Below are 20,577 nucleotides of genomic sequence, written 5' to 3'. Positions count from 1 at the left end.
AACAAAATACATGTATATATATATATTATTCTTTATTTATTATTATTATTATTTTTTGCATTGGACCTATTCTGGACCTTAGAGGTCAAATAAAGAATGACTTTAAAAAAAAAAAAAGGTAAGTGTGTAACATCACTTGCCACATTAAAGATGGCGACCATCTCTTTCCAATACATGCCTAAAGCTTCGGTTCCTGTATCCCTTCTAGAGGGAACACGCACCAACTGTGGCAATGCTGTGAGTGCTGCCTCTTGCGTTTGGTGTCGCAGTTTTACCAGGTAAGTTTTTAACATCTTTAAAATGATACTGCTTGAAATTGTAATACACAAAACGGTCATTTTCACCTATACTTATCCATTTTTGTAGGTAATCAAAATGTTAGGTTGAGCGTTGTTTTTGAGAGGATAACGTTCTCAGTTACCCGGCATGTAAGTGTGCAGTTTGTTATTTAGTAGCTTATATACCGAGGTGTATAACACTTATAATTGAGTGCGACATATAAACAGTGTCATTACGTCATACTTTACTCGCACATTTACTAGAGTCATCGCTGTATTTCATGAACAAGCTATGGCATGCTGTTTGTTTTCAACGTTTTTTGTCATTGCATAATTCTTAATGGTAGTGCTGACAATTTTGGGAGTGCCGTCGTGGTGCGCATATTTTCTAACGGTTTTACTTGTAAGGTCAGAGTGAAGTAAATCCCAGGATTGGGGACGGGAGATTAGGAAACTGAACAGGCAGGGTAAATTAGCGAACAGTCTGTTCACCACCCCACACACTCTCACCAAGAGCGTTTGTGCAGGGCTGTCCTCTCTGTGGTCACACGGGCAGAGAGAATGAAGATTGACTGCACCTGAGGTGGCATATAAGGAATCCACTAGTTTGCCTATTTGACATATTGGTCAGCTATTCAGTTTACTGTATGCCTGTACTGTGTATCTGTCTGTCTCTCTATCTCTCCAGTTTGCTCCTGCAGTGATGTCTACTGCCCTCCGTTTGCTTTACTGCTCCTCCAGGCCAGGTAAATCTGTGGAGTCACCTGTAAGCATCCATCCACTAGATCTGTACTAGGATTACATGGTGCCCTTACAGAGTTTGGAGGAGTGGGCCATAGGTGTGTCACTGACTCTGCTCTGTTTCTTCGTCAGGCGCCTATGGAGTCAGTCTTGAATTGGTTCGACCCTTCAGTCTCAGTGTGCAGAAAGAGACCTACAGTAAGTGACGCTTGTAATTATGGATATTAATTACTTTGCCTTTACTGAGTTTCTATGAAATATGATAATCTCTCTCTTCCTGCCTCCCTTTGTCCATAATTTCTCTCTTTTTTTCTCTGTAGAGTATGTGAATGCACAGGAACTGTCTACAGATATGAGGTCCATCACAGACAGAGCCGCTCAAACACTTTTGTGGACTGAGCTCTTCAGAGGCAAGACACACACCTGTCATATATGTATATATAAACACGCACACAAACAACACACACACACTCTGGCATCCACCACCAGATTTCAGGAGGATTAAACTGTCTTTATCTGTCTCTACACACACACACACACACCTGCAGGATTAGGGATGACTATGAGTTACCTCTTCCGCGAGCCTGCCACTATTAACTACCCATTTGAGAAGGGTCCCCTGTCTCCGCGTTTCCGTGGCGAGCATGCCCTGCGGCGGTACCCCAACGGAGAGGAGCGCTGCATTGCCTGCAAGCTGTGTGAGGCCATCTGCCCTGCCCAGGTAGACCACACACACACACACACACACACACACACCACTTAACATAAATCATACCAAATGGCCAATGATCACAACTACTCTGTACAGTACTGCTCATCAGGGTTTGAGGCAATTTTTTCAATTCCGGAAGTGAATTGAATTCCAATTCGGTAATTCAAAAAAGGGCATTCATTTTCAATGACCTACATTGAAAACATCTGGATACACTATGTTCCAGTAGTTAGCAACTCAACTGTGTTTGTTCTTTACATTCTACTCTAGATTGAACATTTGGAATTGAATTGGAGTTTCAAAACACTTCCTGAATTGATGGAATTGAAAATGAATGTTGCCCCAACCCTGCTGCTCATGTCAGGTAACCTGGACTAAACCCAATGTACTGCTCTACTCTCGCTGTTTGCCCCAGGCCATTACCATCGAGGCAGAGACTCGCGCAGATGGCAGCAGGAGGACCACTCGCTATGACATTGACATGACCAAGTGCATCTACTGCGGCTTCTGCCAGGAGGCCTGCCCTGTCGACGCCATTGTGGAGGTGCGTTCCAAAATATTCACTAACTTGACTGAGTGGCAAAGTGGTCAGGCTATGACAGAATTGTCAGTGTTCCAGATCCTCTCTCATATAGGAATTCTCACAGACAATATTTCTCTCTATCCCCCCCCCACCCCACACACACAGGGTCCAAACTTTGAGTTCTCCACAGAGACACATGAGGAGCTTCTGTACAACAAAGAGAAGCTTCTCAACAATGGAGATCGATGGGAGGCTGAGATTGCTGCCAACATACAGGCAGACTATCTTTATAGATAGTTTGTCAGTATGATGATTGTATGATGTCAGTATGATGACTACTAGACTATGATAATGGAAAAATACTATGCACAAACAATAAACAGATTACCTTTACAGAAAATCCAATAACAGACCCACAAAGTAATAGATAATATTGCAGCCTGGGGGCCTACTGTCAAAGGCACATAAACACGCACAAATATAAAAGTTCACAAATGCACTAATCATTATTTTATGTAAGTGTTTGATTTAGGTGCATACATGCACATATTTTCATCAATGTAATCTTGCATCCCTGGTGCATCATCTACTTGTAGACCTTTCCTGTAGGCCTTTTATTTATTTTTTTGAAGAAAGAATGTTCTGAAGGGCTGTTTTTGGCAATGTTCACAAATATTATGAGTTATGTATTGTTATCACATGGGTACAACTGAAGATGAAGCTGAATGAATAAAGATTACAAATATGTACAGTATATGCATCCATATGTATTTTTTTAAGAGGAAATGTTCTGAAGGACTCTTTTTAGCAGTGTACACAAATGCAATAAATATTTTAATTATATCATATATGGTTATCACGTGTTTGTTCACAGGACATCAATCAATATGAATTTACCGCTGATCTATAAGTCATTTACTTTATTCAAGGCAGTGGAATTCAATTGTCTTGGCTACACATGAATTGCTGATAACAAACCAATCTTATATTGTGTCTAGCGAGAACATTCCACGGTGTATTATGTTTTACAGAGGGTGTGTTACGTTTTCTAAATGATATCTTATTGGCTGGACATGAATGATGCACCAAAGTAATTTGTGCGTCACAACAAAACAAAAATGTATTTTACCCAGAGATTTTACCGCTTGAGATAATCACATGATATGGGCGGAAACTGACTCACGGTCCACGCTGAATCTCCCGCGAACGCTGCCATTTACTCTTTCCCTCTTCGCTTCAACGCCGGGTGAGTCTCAACATTTTTCCTGATGTCGTGCTAGATCAAATTCAATTATTAGTCATTGTGAATCAAAATTGGGACCTTTAGATACACACCGGTATGTTTTGTATGTAGTTGTACACTCAATGCAATAGTTATTTCTGTCGACGAGGGAAGTTATTAACCAGCTTTTCAGCTATTGATTTCCCAAACCATGCTACCACGTTAGCCTAGCTTTGTGATAACAAGAGTGGCTCCCATTGCCTTGCTAACAGGATAGCATAGCGCACTTTACCTCGTTGGATTGCATTGTTCTGTCTCAATCATTCTTGGTTGTTGTGTAAACAAGTTACATTTGCTACAAGTTTAACGTTTAGATAAGGGAACAACACCTTTACGTGAAGCGCATCTAGTTGGTAAACCAGGTAGATACCGTTAGCTAGCCATGGAACATCTTTTTGTGCTGGTCAGACATTGTTCCTGTCGAAACTAGAAAAGTGCGGCAGCCTGCTGACTGTGTGGCGCACTCCTCGAATGCTAGCTAAATGCTACCGTTAGCTCGGGCAGCCAGGCATCCGCTGGCTTGCTCAACTAGCAAGCTAGCTTTGCTACGTCAGTTATATAAAAGATTGAGAACTTCAATTAATAATAGTTGGGCGCATTCACGACTTAACGTCGGCCGCAGTCATCCACGCTTCCAATTAAATTCCATATCATATTGGTTGACTGTCTGACAATTTTGCGCCATGATTGACTGTTGCAGAAGTTAGAAATGAGCTATTACCGCCCAAAAAAAACAAGAGAGCAGCTAGCTACGTAGCCAGCCTAGCGAGGTTGCTACTTTGTAAGCGTGCTGTCTCGTTGTCGAAACAAGTTAGCTAGAGCTACTAGCTTGATTGTTCCAACGCTAACCATCCCGCCCCGGCTGTGTTTCAGGAGAACATCACAAACTGCAACAGATTAAATAATGGCAGAAAGCGAGCCACAGGTCCAGTTCAAGGTGAGCATTTTCATCATGTTGACACGTATTGGCCCCCCTCAAATTCACCAGCATTATTCAGCTTTATTCTGTTCGGTATAGCTTCCCAATGTTGAGTTTGAGGAGAGCTAGCGAGCAACGCCTGACAACTCTGTCCTGTTCTAGCTCGTGTTGGTGGGAGATGGAGGAACCGGAAAGACGACTTTCGTGAAAAGACACTTGACGGGAGAGTTTGAGAAGAAATATGTTGGTAAGTTCGTCTCTTCCATTAAGTGACATATATGTAATAACCAATGCCAACTCTGTATACGAACTTCTGATACCACATTATCCTCATACGTCAAGGTAGGTGTTGGGCCTCTGCACAGCCCATAGTTATAAAGTGCTTAATCATAGTTTCAATCATTGGAAGAGAGCCATGTTGGCAGATTCAATTGTCAATGCAGAGGCAACCACTAGAGTGAGGATTAGAACATGGAGGCATCTGATAAGAATGTGCAGCAAGGGTGAGAAACCCAAAATGGAATTGAACAGCCAGCATTTCTCAGCTTCAGATTTTCAGGGAATTTGTCTGGTGAAACTTTTGACATGGATTGACCCTCCTTCTTGCCCCTTACCCTGTGTCTAATCACCCTCTTTGATCCTCTGTCTCTCCATCGGTTAGCCACTCTGGGAGTGGAGGTGCACCCGCTGCTCTTTCACACCAACAGAGGGGCCATAAAGTACAACGTGTGGGACACAGCCGGACAGGAGAAGTTTGGTGGGCTCCGAGACGGCTACTACATTCAAGGTATGGCACACGCAGGCCTCAACGACTGTGCCTGTGAGAAGTGTTGGACGGTTCTTTAAACCTAGGGCTAATTGGTTTTGAATTATTTCCACCCTGATGTTCAACACCCACATTGTTTAATCGTGACCTGAAGCTGGATACTTGAGATACTAGCACTGCTCTAGCCCATTTAAACTCTCAATGAAGTTGGCCCACAAGGCCAAAAACGGAAGTTGGGACAAATGGTGACTGGCACGAGCGCCTGTTACATTTGGATAACCATGTTGACTCCTTTTTTTGCTTGTCTTGCACTTTTCTGCCGTCCACACCGTTTTTAATCCTTTTATTCTTTCTCCTTCCTCCTTTCTACTCCCCACTCTCCCTCTCGTCTGGATTCTATCCAATCATCTCCCACCCTCTCAGCCCAGTGTGCAATCATCATGTTTGACGTCACTTCCCGAGTCACCTACAAGAACGTCCCTAACTGGCACCGTGACCTGGTGCGTGTCTGTGAGAACATTCCCATAGTCCTCTGCGGCAACAAAGTGGACATTAAAGACAGGAAAGTCAAAGCCAAGAGCATCGTATTCCATCGCAAGAAGAACCTGCAGGTAATACCCTGTGGAGTGTTTTTAACATTTGTGGTTGGGGTTGTGGACTAGTGGGCATCTTGCTTGACTTCAAACTCTACTCCACTGCACGGTTGTGATGGGAACCATTCATTCTCTCTCTCTCTCTCCCACCCTCCCTCAGTACTACGACATCTCAGCCAAGAGTAATTATAACTTTGAAAAGCCCTTCCTGTGGCTAGCAAGGAAGCTGATCGGCGACCCTAACCTGGAGTTTGTGGCCATGCCTGCCCTCGCACCGCCAGAGATCCAGATGGACCCCTCCCTCGCCGCCCAGTACGAGCATGACCTCAAAGTGAGTATGACTGCGACACCGTCTGGTACCTCACTGCATATACAACACAGTGATTGATACTAGATGAAACTGGATATGAATGATCTGTTAATATCAGAAGTTAGAGTGCACCATACAGATGCCATCGACGTATTGACCATAACCATTATTAATTTCTCTCTCTCCCACCCGTCCCCTCTCCAGGTGGCATCAGAAACAGCGCTTCCAGATGAAGATGACGACCTTTAACCTGTTACCCATGACCCCCCTTCCCCTGGCGGTGGCATGAAGTTGCTGGAGTTTGGCCCCTTTACTGTAAAATCCCCGTTGCAGATTTATTTTTATTTTTGATTTTTTTCTTCTTTTTTTTTTTTCGTTTCGTTTGTGTTTTAAACCTCCAAAACAAAGACAAACTTGGTGAAGTCGTGTGGTTCTCTTAATTTCACTGTAAAACACACCCACCCTATAGTGTTGGCATGGCAATGTGCTATTTGTCGTCATCATCATTGAGCACCATCCTCTGACCTTACCCAGCACACGCTGAAGTAAGGCCAACCGGAAGCACTAGGGGGAATAAACTTTGAATAAAAACATTCTGAATATAAGATGCTTTTTGTCTCTGATTCTTTATTTGATTGTGTACGATTATCAGAACTTCACCCGATACACCCGTCAGTGTATACACCAACCCAGGTAGACTGCAGCAGGTATACAGTTATTGCCTGTGATTATCTCAATGGCCCTTTTCAATTGTAAGGAACAAAATTCTTGACCACCTCTCTTAAACCTAGATCTTCTCCAATGTGTTTTTGAGTAGGAAGCGAGTGGAGGAATCGAGTTTAAACAATTGAAGGGGCCATAGGCACAGCTGCACTCTAGAGCAGGAAGTAATACCATTTCTAGGGACATGCTTCACTGTGACCCTCAACAAACCGCTAGAGAATTTTTTTTTTTTTTTTTAAACCATCTTTTTGTAATCCAAATGTATGCATTGTGATGTGTATAGCTCTGTCAATTTAATTCTAGGGGTTTCACTTGAGATTTTCACCCTGGTCCCCTGTCTTTACCCCAATCCTGCTACTGCTGGCAGTGCACTTCATATTGATGACTTGTACTTTGATATGAACACCCTGCCAGGTTTCAGGAGCAGAAATTTGGTACACAGGACCCTGGTGAAATCGGGTGAGAAAGGTTCAGGTGGAAAGCAGGTAATCTAGTGAAAAGTAGAAGATATGGACATGTGTACTGAATTTGAAACACATTATTTTTATCCCCTGAAATAGCTAGGGTTGATAATTAATTTCTACATCCACAATGCTAGTATACGTCACTGTTTTCTGGTATACTGTCGCACATCATTGTGCTTGTTTAGGTTGCAGATTCACATAACAGCCACCAGGCGGCGCCTTTGTAATGTCCACCTTTGATGGTAGCACTGATTTCATTGCCTGTTCAGGTTGCAGTTCCACACAACGGCCACCAGACGTCTGTCTTCTAACAGTTTGCACACAGACCTCCATTAGTACACTGAATTTATGACATTGAAGCTGTAATTTTCCTCTATACCCCAGCAATTTGGATTTGAGATCAAATTAGGCAAAAGTAAATACTTTATTAAAAATGTGAGAATATGATCTTATGGTGAATTGTGTATTTTAAAGGAGGAGGGCCTAAATGTTGGAACTCTGGCTCCTCCGGCCACCTAGGCGAAATTCAGTTAGAAGTTACAAACAACAACATCCTTGCTAATATAACCCCCCGAAATTTACTTGCAGTGTCGGACCTTAGCTGTTGTGTTTCTGTAGCATAGCGTACCAAATGTACTGTAGCTAGCAGAGGCCTACCCATTGTTGTAGGTAGAGATTGTTAAGATTGTTCTCTATGTTGAAGGGAAAAGACATGTACAGCAAGAACATTGTCTGTATAATGGCAACAGGCAACATTTTGAAGACAGCGTACTGTACATGGGGGGGGGGGGTACTTTATCTTACTGTGAAATGTTATCGATAACTGAAGTAGTTGTCCTCTGTGGCTCAGTTGGTAGAGCATGGCGTTAACTAAGGTTGTGGGTTTGAATCCCGCTGGGACCATATATACTGAAAAATGTATGCACTCACTGCAATGTAAGTCGCTTTGGATAAAAAAAAAAAAAAGAGATCTGATTAGAAAGCTTGAATGTTACTTTTTGCACCTTGAATGTTACATTTTGCACCATTTTGCAAAGTTAACCCGTTTTTGGTGCGGATGAGAGTTAAGCTTTTTTTGTTGTAGCCTCTGTAACTCTCTCTCTCATTATTTATGATTCATTCATGATTATACATAATCATGGTAGCATCAGCATGAATTAAGACGTGTTTAAAAACATCTTGGCTTTTATGAGCCCTTTGAGACGTCACCACCTGGTCCTTCACTCTGTCACTTAACTTCACTTCACTATCTGTGCAAGTTGATCAATGTGTCTGATTTATTTGTTTGGATTTAAGTCATTTTAGATTATTTTAAATAATTGGGTGTGAGTGTGTGTGTGTGTGTGTGTGTGTGTGTGTGTGTGTGTGTGTGTGTGTGTGTGAGTGCGTGTACGTGTGTGCGGGTGTTAAAGAGAGATAGAGAGACATGTTACATTTCCAACCTTCTGTTTCCTGTAGCTTAGCCTATTCCTATTAGTGTTGGTGCCATGAGACACAGCAGCTATCATGAGTCACTGGCAGTCATTGGTCACGGGTAGTAATAAACCATGTCCTTATCGGCTTAACAGAGAGAAAGAGATGGCAGATGATCTGTGTGAGTGTGTGTGTGTGTGTGCGTGTGTGTGTGCGTGCGTGCGTGTGTTTGTGCGCGAGGGCACGCGCGCGTGTGAATGAATGTGTGATTGTGGGGGGCGGGTGGTTAATGAACGGTAGAGTCCCGATTGGAAGTGAGGTGGGATAGGCTATAGACATCGATCCTGTGGCTATATCTCTAACAAATACACCCACATTTACCGTGCGTCAATAAGCATAGCCTATTCATAGGCTTCTCTTGCGCACAGACATGTTTGTAGACAGGTCAAATGCCACACACAAATCATATGTCACCGTGAAGTAGAATAAAATGAATTGAGGCTGCGTTCCCTTTAACTTGGCACGGTCGGTCAACACTCAGGTATCACACTGTCCAGGGCGTGGCCGCATATACGACAAGTGGACGAGGAGCCTTTACGCATGCGTGATCTAGAAAGTGCGTTTTAGTATGATTACTGTGGGCGAGCGAGCGAGAGAGAGAGAGAGAGATTATGCGGGCTGTACACAACTGTTGTTTTAATCCCCTGCGAAGAGATTTAGCAAAAAACACGATCTTCTAGCCCCGCAGCCATATTGTATGGACAATTGGCGGAAAAGCAGTAATTTATCAACAAAACTCATTTTTACGCAGAACCTTACCAATACTTTTAGAATAGTTGATTTTCAACTCACTGGCGGTGGGATTCCGTTCTACAGCTAGCTGTCCAGCTGGCTGAGGAATTGACAGTTCTAGGACCAGATCTCAAATAGTTTATCGTATATATCTATATTTATTTCTTTGTTTTAGCTTGTTTTATTTATAGTCGGCAGGATGAAGGACCGATTGGAGCAACTCAAAGCGGTAAGTGTCGGAATGTTGTGTTTGGAGTGTTAGTGACACTTTTTCCTGAGCGAGACAGATGTGTAGGCCTATTGAAATTATTTTACACTTGTCTATTTGGTCTATTGTTCAACAAAATCGGTACTTATTCGATGCAAGCTGATTAAACTACGGCATTTGAAGCCCTGATGCATTTTAATATGATGACATAACTTCAACCTCGGAGATGATCAGTCTCAATTGAATCAAAGAGAGAATTTAAGAGATTTTTGATTATTAATTAGATAAAGAATAATGGTCCCGGGAGGTTAGTTTTGTCGGTGTGTCTATTGGGGACATGTCACTCAGGACAGTTGCAACTCGGGTGGAGGTTAAGACAAGGTAACGGGTAACAAGTCTGTCGTCCCTCGCGCGATATCCATATTCAATATGGCATAGCAGTGCTCACGTCATCAGTTAATTACTATTTTAGGCAGGTGGGCCTAATAATAGAAGTGGACCCATGGCATCGCCACCTTTGCCAATTAATGTTGTAGTACCCTCATTGTTTCAGTGTATTTTCAATGGATTCGTTTACACCACACAGGCTACTCAAGCTGATAGGTTGTAGGCCTAGTTTCTCATACAATTGAACCAGGATGTAACTGTTCTGTCATAAAGTGGTTCGCGTTGGGTGAGGCACCCGTTCTGGTTCAGTGCAGCAGCGTCAGGATATGTTGCCATGGCCACCTTTTAATTGTTTGCCAAATATTTGCAATGTTTAGTTTGTCAATGCTGTCCACAGGTAGCTACAGTTGGTGTCCCTCAGGATAAGGAAAGCAAAATGGAAATGCGTGCAGGGTCCATTAGTTTATTTTTTTATAATTTATACTTGTTGAACAACCATTTACATATACCTGGAAGCCATAGTCTGGTGGTTTAGCTCGCTTTCTCCCTCTAATGTTTAACTTGCTGGTGGGGTTGTATTGTTGACGTGCGTGCTCATGCCTGGTGCATGATCAGGTCAGCTGACAGATGCTGTAGACTAGGGAATAGACTGAAACAGGAAACCACTCTGGACAATATACACCACAGTCCAGTCAACACACCCCACCAACAGTTCAGTCTCATGCCCCCAGTGTCCTGTACCGAACTCTCTAACCGGACTGCTGAGAGACCACGATCTGTACAGAGACAGATTGCATTCTACTGTATGATACTGGACTGAATATTTAGATGTGTCCACTGTCAAGAAATATCTCCATCACTCCACACTCAAGTGCAGTGTCATGTTATCCTATAGCCTGGTCACACTCTGCTGTAGTCTCTCACAGGATGTGAGTGTGAGTGTGAGTGTGAGTGTGAGTGTGAGTGTGTGTGCGCGCACGTGTGTGAATGAATGTGTGATTGTGGGGGGCGGGTGGTAGTTCTTGGACAGAACTAACCCCCAGTGCAGTCAGTGTCATGTTGTTGCACAGTACATTAGAAATGGCTTTGGAATTGCATAGCACTAATGACTGAGTGATTCTATACGACATACAATTACCAAACGACTACAGAACAACATGCTAATACAATGTGACCAAAGCAATGACAGTGTTACTTAATTAACTTAATGTAAATGATGACCCTGGCTCCTACTTTTACTGTATAGTTAATCTTGTGTTGAATGTAATCTCTCTCAGTCGTAGAGGTCAGCAGTGGGAGAGGAAAGGTCTTTATCCTAAATCAGTTGTAATGCAGAGTGTAATTTAATCACACAGTCCAAGTCTCGCATTATGTCTTTCTATCTGTGATGGAATTCAGTCAGATTGTACAGGACTGAATCTATCATTTGAAAAATGAAAAAGAAAAATTTAATAGTGTCAGGAAGAGTGGGATTAAGCACTTGGGAAGGCTTTACAATGAAAAGGGCCAATGAAAAGACTCAATCACATGCCTCTGTGATAAGCACATCTACACTCACTGAGCACTTTATTAGGAACACTATACTAATACTGGGTAGGGCCTCCCTTTGCTCTCAAAACAGCCTCAGTTCTTCGTGACATTGATTCCACAAGATTCCTTTGAAATTCTGGTCCATGACGACGTGATTGCATCACACAATTCCTGCAGATTTTTCAGATGCACTTTCAAGCTTTGAAACTCCAGTTCTACCACATCCCAAAGGTGGTCTATCGGATTCAGATCCGGTGACTGGGAAGGCCACTGAAGAACACTGAACTCGTTGTCATGTTCATGAAACCTTGGTGGCCATGAAGGGATGCACATGGTCAGCAACAATACTCAAATAGGCTGTGGCATGCAAGCGATGATTGATTGGTATTAACGGGCCCAAAGTGTGCCAAGAAAACATTCCCCGCACCATTACACCACCTCCACCATGAGAAGGTGTTCAGGTGTTCCTAAGAAAGTGCTCGGTGAGTTTAGGTTAAGAATCAGTGAAGCAGCACCATTGTAAAGGTTATGTGTCTAGTTATTATTGTCCTGTTGAGGGGAATGTGACTGGGCATATGTCTTGAGGTTGCACAGCAGAGAGGTATCTCATCTCAATAGGAGGTGGAGTGTCATAATAGTCACAAGGATGAGTGAGGTTTATGGGGGCCTGTCATGAAAGTTTCCTAACGGACCGCTAACTAAAGGGAGACACTGAAACCCTTGTATCCCCGTGGTTTCAGTGTCAAACTGACACACCGCGTTCTCAGTGTGTTCTCTCTTTCTCTCTTTCACACATTTCATTCCCTCCGTCCCTCATTTTTGCTGAATGAGAGAGACTTAGAGCACAGGAAGGAAATTAGTGCATTGACTAGTCTTATCTCACTACTGCAGCTGTGTGTGTGTGTGTGTGTTCGAATTGTAAAAGACATTGCATACATTTGCTATTCGAAGTGGAGAGGAGGAGTTCGACGCTGAGCACTAAAAATGACCATGGAGTTATAGTGAATGTTCCTGTCAACACGCAATGTCTCTCCAGCTGTATGTAAAAAGTGACTATATTATAGAATTGCCTTTCAGATGAAGCCCCAGGTTTTCATGTGGGCCCTGTAAGTTAGTTGCACAGTTACAGGAGAATCAGCTGACTCAGGACAGAGTGTTAGAACTCAGCTGATGTGTGTGTGAAATGAGAGGTAGAGGGAGGAGAGGAGGGGAGGGAACGGAGAGAATCAGCAGGTTACGCTGTGTCTCCTTGTCTTGACTTTGTTCTCTGTTGTTTGACCATGGAAGTAAAGCACTCAGACTTTGGACTACAGTAGCCCTGTAAGACATAAACTGTAACATTGTAACAGCTGTCAACTGTTGTAACTGTTGAACAGTAAAACTGTAAGGTGAGAACCCACAGCCTGTCATACGGAGTAGGGACAGAGAGAGGCATTCCATTCCATGGATTACCATGAGCCTGTCCTCTGCTTTCTCCCTCCACCAGCCTCCATTGCTAAGCATATACAGTGCCCTGAATAAGTAATGTGAGAGTGAAGCATTTTTTCTTCTTTTGGCTTGATATCAAACAATATGAGGTTAAAGTAGAGTTGAGTAGAGTAGAGTTTCTCAGCTTTTATTTGATAGTGTTTGTGTACATATTGGTTTCAACCTTTAGAAATGGGTTAGGGTCTTTACTGGGGTTTCTGGTTAGTCAGGTATGTTCTGTCGCATCATATGTGTAGGCATAAGATTTGTCAACGTTTAGTATTGATTCTAGGCTTTGTGTTTGCCTTTGGAGTCTACTATATATCTGTCAACATGAGGACCAAAGAGGTGTCAATGAAAGTCAAAGAGGTGCCATTATTAAGATGAACATTCAGATAACTACGAGAAACATACCCAAAACCTTAGGCTTGCCCAAATCAACAGTTTGGAACATAATATAAAAGAGAAAAAAGCACTGGTGAGCTCAACAATCTCAAACAGGCTGGTAGGCTAAGGAAGACTTGTACAGTGGATGACTGAAAAATGCTCCCCAAAACAACTGTCCCACAAAAGCTGATAATATATACTTTAACCTTATAGTAATTGTTTGATTTCAAATCCATACTTTTGGATTATAGAGCCTCACTGCTTCACTGTCCCATTACTTACGCATGCCTGCCATATAAAACGATAAGGGGGCATTGAGATCATTTTCATCATCTCCCAAACCCAGTTATGTAATGCCAAATACCCTCCCCACCCCAGTAGGGCTCTCTCTGTCCAGTGACCCTTCCATTCTCTCCCTCTCCATTCTCTCCCTCTCTGTTTTCAACCCTTCTCCTTTTGTCCTACCGTTCCAGCTGACAATACAGCACAGCATTCTGACTGTTTACCCGTTTATCTGACATTTATTTAAGCAGGAGAGGTCAAAAACTAAAAACCGGTTCTGTTCGTTAGCTCTGCCCTTGCCCTTCATAGTGCAAATATCAGCAAGCCGTGTGTGTGTGTGCATGGCACTGTGCACGCACTTGGGCGGGTGTGTGTGTGTGTGCCACACTCAGCACAGATACACCATGTTATGTGCGTGCGTGCGTGTGTGTGTGTGTGTGTGTGTGTGTGTGTATACTGATGCCAGTTTCTGTTCATTTCAGACGTGTGACAATGACGATGAGGAGGTGGAGATCGCTGTGGACAACGCAGCTTTCATGGACGAGTTCTTCTGCCAGGTGAGTGTGTATGTACGTGTGTATGTGTGTGTTTGTTTTTCCTACTGACGTGTGTGTGTGTGTGTGTGTGTGTGTGTGTGTGTGTGTGTGTGTGTGTGTGTGTGTGTGTGTGTGTGTGTGTGTGTGTGTGTGTGTGTGTGTGTGTGTGTGTGTGTGTGTGTGTGTGTGTGTGTGTGTGTGTGTGTGCGCGCATAAATGATAAATGCATGTGTGCATAGCTTTCTACCTCTCTGTGTTTCAGATTGAGGACATCCGGAACAGTATTGATAAGATTGATGAGAATGTGGCTGAAGTCAAGAAACTCTACTCAGTCATCCTGTCTGCACCCACGTCAGACCAGAGTAAATACTTCCCATGCCTCCTCTCTCTCTCTCTCTCTCTCTCTCTCTCCCCCCCCCTTCTACCTATCTCTCCTTCTCTAGATTTCTTCATCTCTCGTTTCACCTACATCTCTTATCTCTTTTCTTCTTCTGTATATGACTCCTCCTCCTCCATCTTAGCTTCTCCTATTCTCTCTGTGGATTATTTAATTAGCTTCTTTCCTCACAGAAACGCAGGATGAATTGGAGGCTCTCACCAACGATATTAAGAAGATGGCCAACAATGCCCGCAACAAACTCAAGAGTGAGTCCCTTTCCCACAGGATGTAACAGAAACCGAGTGGATGCTTATTGGCTAATAGTGATTTTACTGAATAGTTCTGGTTGATGAATCCTGGTTAATCAGGCATGTTGATTGGTTCTCAGCCATCGAGAGGAATCTGGAGTCTGAGGAGGAGGAGAGAGTGTCAGCTGACATGCGGATACGTAAATCACAGGTCAGAGTTCATCTCCCCTCACCCTTTACCCAGATCTGAAGCCTTCCAACAGTCCAGTATAGTCTCATTGGGTAGGCCCTAAAATATGGCTGCCCAACACCACATTGTAGCAGAATTGTAATGCAGTATGCCCTTAGTACAAGGTTTCCCTTCACTGTGATACAGGGGTACAATCCTACCTAGTGTAGTCAGTCGACAAACTCAGCATTGACAAAACAGCCACCTACATGTAAGCCTGTCAGTAGGGTCAGCAGCGCTCCACATGACCCCCGTCCTGTCTCCTTCCTGTTTCCCCTTCTCTCAGCATGCAGTGCTGTCCAGGAAGTTTGTGGACGTGATGACCAAGTACAACGAGGCTCAGGTAGACTTCAGGGAGAGGAGTAAAGGACGCATCCAGAGACAGCTGGAGATCAGTGAGTTACACACACACACACCACACACACACACACACACACACACACACACACACACACACACACATACACTGTATGAAATGTACAACAATTTTCTTCCCTTCTCTAGCTGGTAAAGCAACAACAGATGAGGAGCTCGAGGAGATGTTAGAGAGTGGAAATTCAGCTGTCTTCGCGGCAGGGGTAAGTGTGTGTGTGTGTGTGTGTGTGTGTGTGTGTACAATATCTGTGTGTGAGTATGTGTACCACTAACCCTCTCCCCTGTGTAGATCATGGACTCCAGCATCTCCAAGCAGGCTCTGAGTGAGATTGAGTCACGACACAAAGACATAGTGCGTTTGGAAAGCAGCATCAAGGAGCTCCACGACATGTTTGTAGACATTGCCATGCTGGTGGAGAGCCAGGTACATTTGCCTCCTTTATCCATCCATCTAGCCACTCATCTGTCCAGCTACGCACTCATCCATCCATCCATCCATCCATCCAATCATTGGCCCCACATGTTAACCCTGCTGTGTTTAACTTTGTTTCTCTCCTTCTCTCCCCTTTTTCCCCCTTTTTCGTCTGTCTGTCTGTCTGTCTGTCTGTCTGTCTGTCTTTTCCTAGCTTGTTCTTTCTTCCGGTGTCCTATTGTCTTTCTCTACCGTTCTCAGTCATTCTCTGGCCCTTGTCCACTCCTCCTGCTCTCCTCCTCCTCCTCCTCCCCACTGGCGTGGGTCTTTCCCTTGGTCTTTCTGTCCGTCCATACCTCCCTCTCATCATTCAGTCATTTTTGATGACTAGATGAGTTTAGTTGATGAGTTTAGTTAGCGAGTCACATCCATTCACAGTTTTAATATTTGTACAGTATCAGTCACATTAGAATGGATGCAACCACACACTGTAAACTAGTCATCACTGCCACATGAAGTCTCTGTAACCGCGTGTATCTTGTTGGTTATCCTATGCTTTCTGAGGGAAAGCCGGTTGTGAGGTAAGAGCATTACATTGTTCTTAACCTTTCATTCTCTGTTATGCTATTTTTGTTGCTTCTCTTATGCAATCAGTTATGTGTTATGAAATCGATAGTCCTGCTTTGTTGACTTACTGTGTGTGTGTGTGTGTGTGTGTGTGTGTGTGTGTGTGTTTTTCAGGGTGATATAGTCAACAATATAGAGTGCCAGGTGTCTAAAGCTGTGGACCACATAACAGTGGCTAAGACTGAGACCAAAAAAGCCATCAGGTACCAGAGCAAAGCACGCAAGGTACTGTACTCCATGTTTACCCAAGCTCCGCTCTGATGGTGGTCTTCACCCTATCTCTACCCTTAAATGAGCCTATCCCCTTTACCGCAGTACAAAGCCTCCAGACTATATATTCATTTTCTGACACGCACAGCAACAGTTTTGGCACGCTTTCATATTTTAAAACCACACACACTATGTAGACCAAACATGCACACTGCTGGTCACACACACACACCACTGTAACACAGTCTACATGTCTTCTGCGTTTCTTCTGCACTCTTTTCTCCTCTTCTCTTCTCTTTCGCTACCACTCCCCCCCCCCCCCCCCCCCCCCCCCCCATCCGCACATCTTTTTCCTTCCGACATCCCGCCCCTTGTCAGGGTGGAATGATTGAAAGGATTGAGAACAACATGGACCAATCGGTGGGCTTTGTGGAGCGGGCGGTAGCTGACACGAAGAAAGCCGCCAAGTTTCAGCAGGAGGCCCGGCGTGTGAGTGGCCTGAGGAAGTCCCTCGCCCTGCCCCTACCCCTGCCCCTGCCCCTACCCCTGCCCCTACCCCTACCCCTACCCCTACCCCTACCCCTACCCCTGCCCCTACCCCTGCCCCTGTTAGCCAGCCTCTAATGACCCACCTCCCCAAGGATCCCACAACCCTCCCACTCCCTCTGCCCAACAAACCCAGACCCCTCCTCCAGATCTCTACCCCCCAAGAGCTACACACACACACACACACTCTCTCACACTCACACACACAATATTTGCACAAATACCACGCTTAAGTCTTTCTCTGGCTCTCTCTTCATTTTCTATTCTCCCTAAAGCTGTATATCATTTCCTCTTTTCAACTGCAACTACAATAGCCTGCCATGTCATCTGATGCATGACTGTGGTTTGAATGTCACGATGTTTTAAAACAGTAAAAAGTGTTATTTTACTCAAGAGTTTTTGTTTCTCTGTGTGTGCGTTTGTGTGCTTACGTGAGACTGTTTGAAAAGACATGTTATTTTGTTGTCGATGGCTTTAACCTATCGTGGAAAAGGAGTGGTAAAAAAATAAGATTCTTTCCTCCATAGCGGGCAGGTTGTGTAGAGGTTCTCCTTTGCCACACAAAGCAATGGACACAGAGTTGTTCCATACACAATGTGGTTGTGATATCAGACACTTCTTCATTCATGGTAAATGTTAATGGAAAAATGGTTCTAATAGAGTCAACTTGATTGTTCCCTACAGAAAATTGTGATAATAGTTGTGGCTCTGCTAGTCTTGCTGGCCATCATAGCTCTGATTGTGGGCTTATCGGTAGGACTAAAAAGTGTAAAATGGTGAGTAACGTTGGGAGGGCGACAGGGTGCTTTTGGAGCTTTGGCTTGGCAGTCTAAGGGTGTGAGTGTGTGTGAAACTTGTGTGTGTGTTTTTTCCCTCTTGGGCTTTTACAGGGTGTGTTTGTGTGTTTTAGATCTTTGGGTGTGTTGACTTCTCTCTCTCGTGTGTCTGGGATTGCATTTGATGGGAACACTGTGTAAGTGCACTTAGTTTGAGTGGTTCTTGTTTTTGCATGTGTTCAGGTTTATGTATAGTGAAGGGGTGCCCACAAGGCGACGTTACTGGTTGGCATGATGTTTGTGTCCCTGTCACTCCTTGGTGTAGTTGGGCTCTGTCATCTGTGTTCTTGGTTGACTTTTACAGTGATGAGTCACTGTGCTATGATCATCATGTTCAAAGCTTCATTTCCTTCAGCAGTTCTGTCTATGTCTGTCTCTGTCTTCATATGTTACCTTAAATACTCATATATTTGTTCTCCATTTTCTCTCCCTCTCTATAGAAAACAATCATTATTGCTGTGGTATGTGCCGTGCTTGCCGTCATCATCCTCGCCATCATCCTATCACAAACAGTATAGAGGAGCCACGCCCCCTATCTATCCATCATCCTCCTCCTCCTCCTTCTCCACATCACTCCGTCCTACCCTCCTCCAGCTGTTAACGCCTCAGAGGGCGAGGAAGACTCAACTAATCACTCCTCTTGCACCCAGACACTCCCCCCCCCCCCCCCCACACACTGTATATCTGACCAATAGAAAAGGGTCAACGGGTGGGATTGCCTGGTCAGAGCAGGCTGGTCTCTTCCCAGAGGTGGACGAGTCTCTGATTGGTTTGAGGACTCGGAGGGAGAGGAACCAGGGAACTAAAGAGACCCACGCACCTGTAATAATGGAAAAAGGGAGTCTTAAAAAAGGGGAAAATGTTAAAGCCTCATGCCCCAAAAAAATGCATTTCATTTCCATTCACTGTTTTAAATGTATTTTATAATGTTAAGCTATTTAATTCATTTTAACTTATCTTCAGCCTGTTGAAAGGTATTTCACTTTTCACTTTTCTATATTACGTATACGTCCATCCCTTCATCCCCATGACCCACCCCACCCCTGTCTGAAATGTCTTGCCATTATAAGTGTGTAAAACTATCCACTGCCTCCCTCCCCAAGCTGGCAGAGGAATGGTGTGTTGTTTATTGCACCTATGATTCTTATGTTGAGGCGGAAGCCCAGTGGATCTCAGTCTTAATATGAAGGATATGACTTTGAGCATGTACCAGAGTGTTTGATGCCACTCCGGTAGTGTTTTTTTTGTACTCGTCAAAGCACACAAAGATGACCTTACTTCAAGGCTTCTGATTGGTTTCCACTATACTCTGATCCCTCACATCTACATCCTCTCCAATCACAATGCCCTTATGTCCACAGTGGCGAATGACAAGACTATGAATGAGACACTGAGTGTCTGGGAATTTAAAGTGTTATTAAAGGCTGTTTTAAATGTAAGCTATGTTTCTATGTTTGCCATAATGTTATGGTGAATGCCAAAGATTTTAATGAAGGAATAAAAGATTTTATGTTTTTTAATGGTTTGGTGGTGACTGTTTCATCTGCATGCTTCTTAAGGCATTGTGTAGTTTTACTGTAAATTTGCAGAGTGTGCAATATTGAGTTGGTATGTCTTAAGAGAGAATCTGAGCGACTGAGTTTTCTGTGAATGACTCATCGTGAACAACTCATTTGTGAATGATATATTTCTCTGAAAGATAGTTGTTTACATTTGAGTCATTCAGCGGACACTCATATCCAGAGCGACTTACTTTAGACAAGTGTACTTATTGTAAGTGAAACAACTATACATCACAGTCAAGTAAGATTTTCTATAACAGTAAGTGCCACATGCAGTCACAGCGCTAGAGAAAGTTCAGGTTAATCACAAGTTCTTGTGTTGTGAAGTGCTAGGAGGGGGAGAGGTCTGAGGAGGAGAGGCCCAGGTGTAGTCTAAAGAGATGGGTTTTTAGTTTACATCTATGTATTCTTGCTGTCTCCTGTATGTATGTTACGATACTGTAATTGACACACAAGCTCACCTGCCACATAGCATGGTGAGCTTGTAGACCCTTGGTTGTCAAGTAGAGGTAAGTCTCCCTCCCTTGCCATCTATCTCCTCATTTTCTCACACAAAGTCTTACACACACACACACAAACTCACACTCTGATGCTCTTCGCCACCCCCACCCCACCCCCCCACCCCGCCCCTGATCGACCAAACCTGTTTTCTCCTGTTTTCTCATACTTAATTCAACTGTTAGTTTGTAGAAAGTAGTTTATTGACATCCATGATGTCTTCAGATGATAGGAATCAAATATATGATAATTATTCATTTCAGCCTGTCTCCTGCTCTCCTTTACCACCTCTCATACTTCTCTTGCTCTTCTTTGAATCTGCAGAAAAAGATGATGATCACA

General features: G+C 43.7%; 3 protein-coding genes across 6 annotated transcripts; all 3 read left to right on the top strand.

Annotated features, from left to right (window-relative positions):
* The first annotated feature begins 181 nt into the window (after positions 1-181).
* ndufs8b (NADH:ubiquinone oxidoreductase core subunit S8b) lies at positions 182-3,065 on the top strand. 2 transcript variants are annotated; one of them, XM_083686503.1, is made up of 7 exons: positions 182-278; positions 967-1,024; positions 1,152-1,217; positions 1,340-1,429; positions 1,568-1,740; positions 2,147-2,275; positions 2,420-3,065. In XM_083686503.1, exons 2-7 carry the CDS (start codon positions 982-984, stop codon positions 2,549-2,551), a joined length of 633 nt encoding a protein of 210 aa, XP_083542629.1. In that variant the 5' UTR covers positions 182-278; positions 967-981; the 3' UTR covers positions 2,552-3,065. The 2 variants fall into 2 exon arrangements, with proteins under 2 accessions (XP_083542629.1, XP_083542630.1); XM_083686504.1 differs by lacking the exon at positions 182-278 and having other exon boundaries at positions 313-1,024.
* Positions 3,066-3,428: 363 nt separating this feature from the next.
* On the top strand, positions 3,429-6,729 carry ran (RAN, member RAS oncogene family). Its single transcript, XM_083686502.1, has 7 exons — positions 3,429-3,500; positions 4,410-4,473; positions 4,618-4,702; positions 5,117-5,242; positions 5,645-5,832; positions 5,975-6,145; positions 6,329-6,729. The coding sequence occupies exons 2-7, from the start codon at positions 4,441-4,443 to the stop codon at positions 6,371-6,373; spliced, it is 648 nt and encodes a 215-aa protein (XP_083542628.1). The 5' UTR covers positions 3,429-3,500; positions 4,410-4,440; the 3' UTR covers positions 6,374-6,729.
* A 2,654-nt stretch (positions 6,730-9,383) lies between these two features.
* stx3b (syntaxin 3b) lies at positions 9,384-19,680 on the top strand. Of its 3 annotated transcripts, XM_083686497.1 has the most exons (11): positions 9,384-9,745; positions 14,260-14,334; positions 14,576-14,675; positions 14,884-14,958; positions 15,081-15,151; positions 15,456-15,564; positions 15,674-15,747; positions 15,834-15,968; positions 16,698-16,808; positions 18,024-18,115; positions 18,616-19,680. In XM_083686497.1, coding segments are annotated over exons 1-11 (873 nt in total). In that variant the 5' UTR covers positions 9,384-9,715; the 3' UTR covers positions 18,617-19,680. The 3 variants fall into 3 exon arrangements, with proteins under 3 accessions (XP_083542623.1, XP_083542624.1, XP_083542625.1); XM_083686498.1 differs by lacking the exon at positions 18,024-18,115; XM_083686499.1 differs by lacking the exon at positions 18,616-19,680 and having other exon boundaries at positions 17,172-18,115.
* The last annotated feature ends 897 nt before the right edge of the window (positions 19,681-20,577 follow it).

This window comes from Argentina silus, assembly GCF_951799395.1.
Source record: "Argentina silus genome assembly, chromosome: 15".
Lineage (NCBI taxonomy): Eukaryota > Metazoa > Chordata > Actinopteri > Argentiniformes > Argentinidae > Argentina > Argentina silus.
The sequence above is the reverse complement of the archived record's forward strand: the minus strand, read 5'-3'. Positions and strand labels throughout refer to the sequence as shown.

Coding starts and splice junctions, on each gene's coding strand:
- ndufs8b (XM_083686503.1), top strand. CDS start 982: ATGTCTACTGCCCTCCGTTTGCTTTACTGCTCCTCCAGGCCAG. Junction 1,025..1,151: donor TTACTGCTCCTCCAGGCCAG/GTAAATCTGTGG, acceptor TTTCTTCGTCAG/GCGCCTATGGAGTCAGTCTT. Junction 1,218..1,339: donor TGTGCAGAAAGAGACCTACA/GTAAGTGACGCT, acceptor TTTTCTCTGTAG/AGTATGTGAATGCACAGGAA.
- stx3b (XM_083686499.1), top strand. CDS start 9,716: ATGAAGGACCGATTGGAGCAACTCAAAGCG. Junction 15,152..15,455: donor TGCGGATACGTAAATCACAG/GTCAGAGTTCAT, acceptor CCCTTCTCTCAG/CATGCAGTGCTGTCCAGGAA. Junction 16,809..17,171: donor ACCAGAGCAAAGCACGCAAG/GTACTGTACTCC, acceptor GCCCCTTGTCAG/GGTGGAATGATTGAAAGGAT.
- ran (XM_083686502.1), top strand. CDS start 4,441: ATGGCAGAAAGCGAGCCACAGGTCCAGTTCAAG. Junction 4,474..4,617: donor AGCCACAGGTCCAGTTCAAG/GTGAGCATTTTC, acceptor GTCCTGTTCTAG/CTCGTGTTGGTGGGAGATGG. Junction 5,833..5,974: donor ATCGCAAGAAGAACCTGCAG/GTAATACCCTGT, acceptor ACCCTCCCTCAG/TACTACGACATCTCAGCCAA.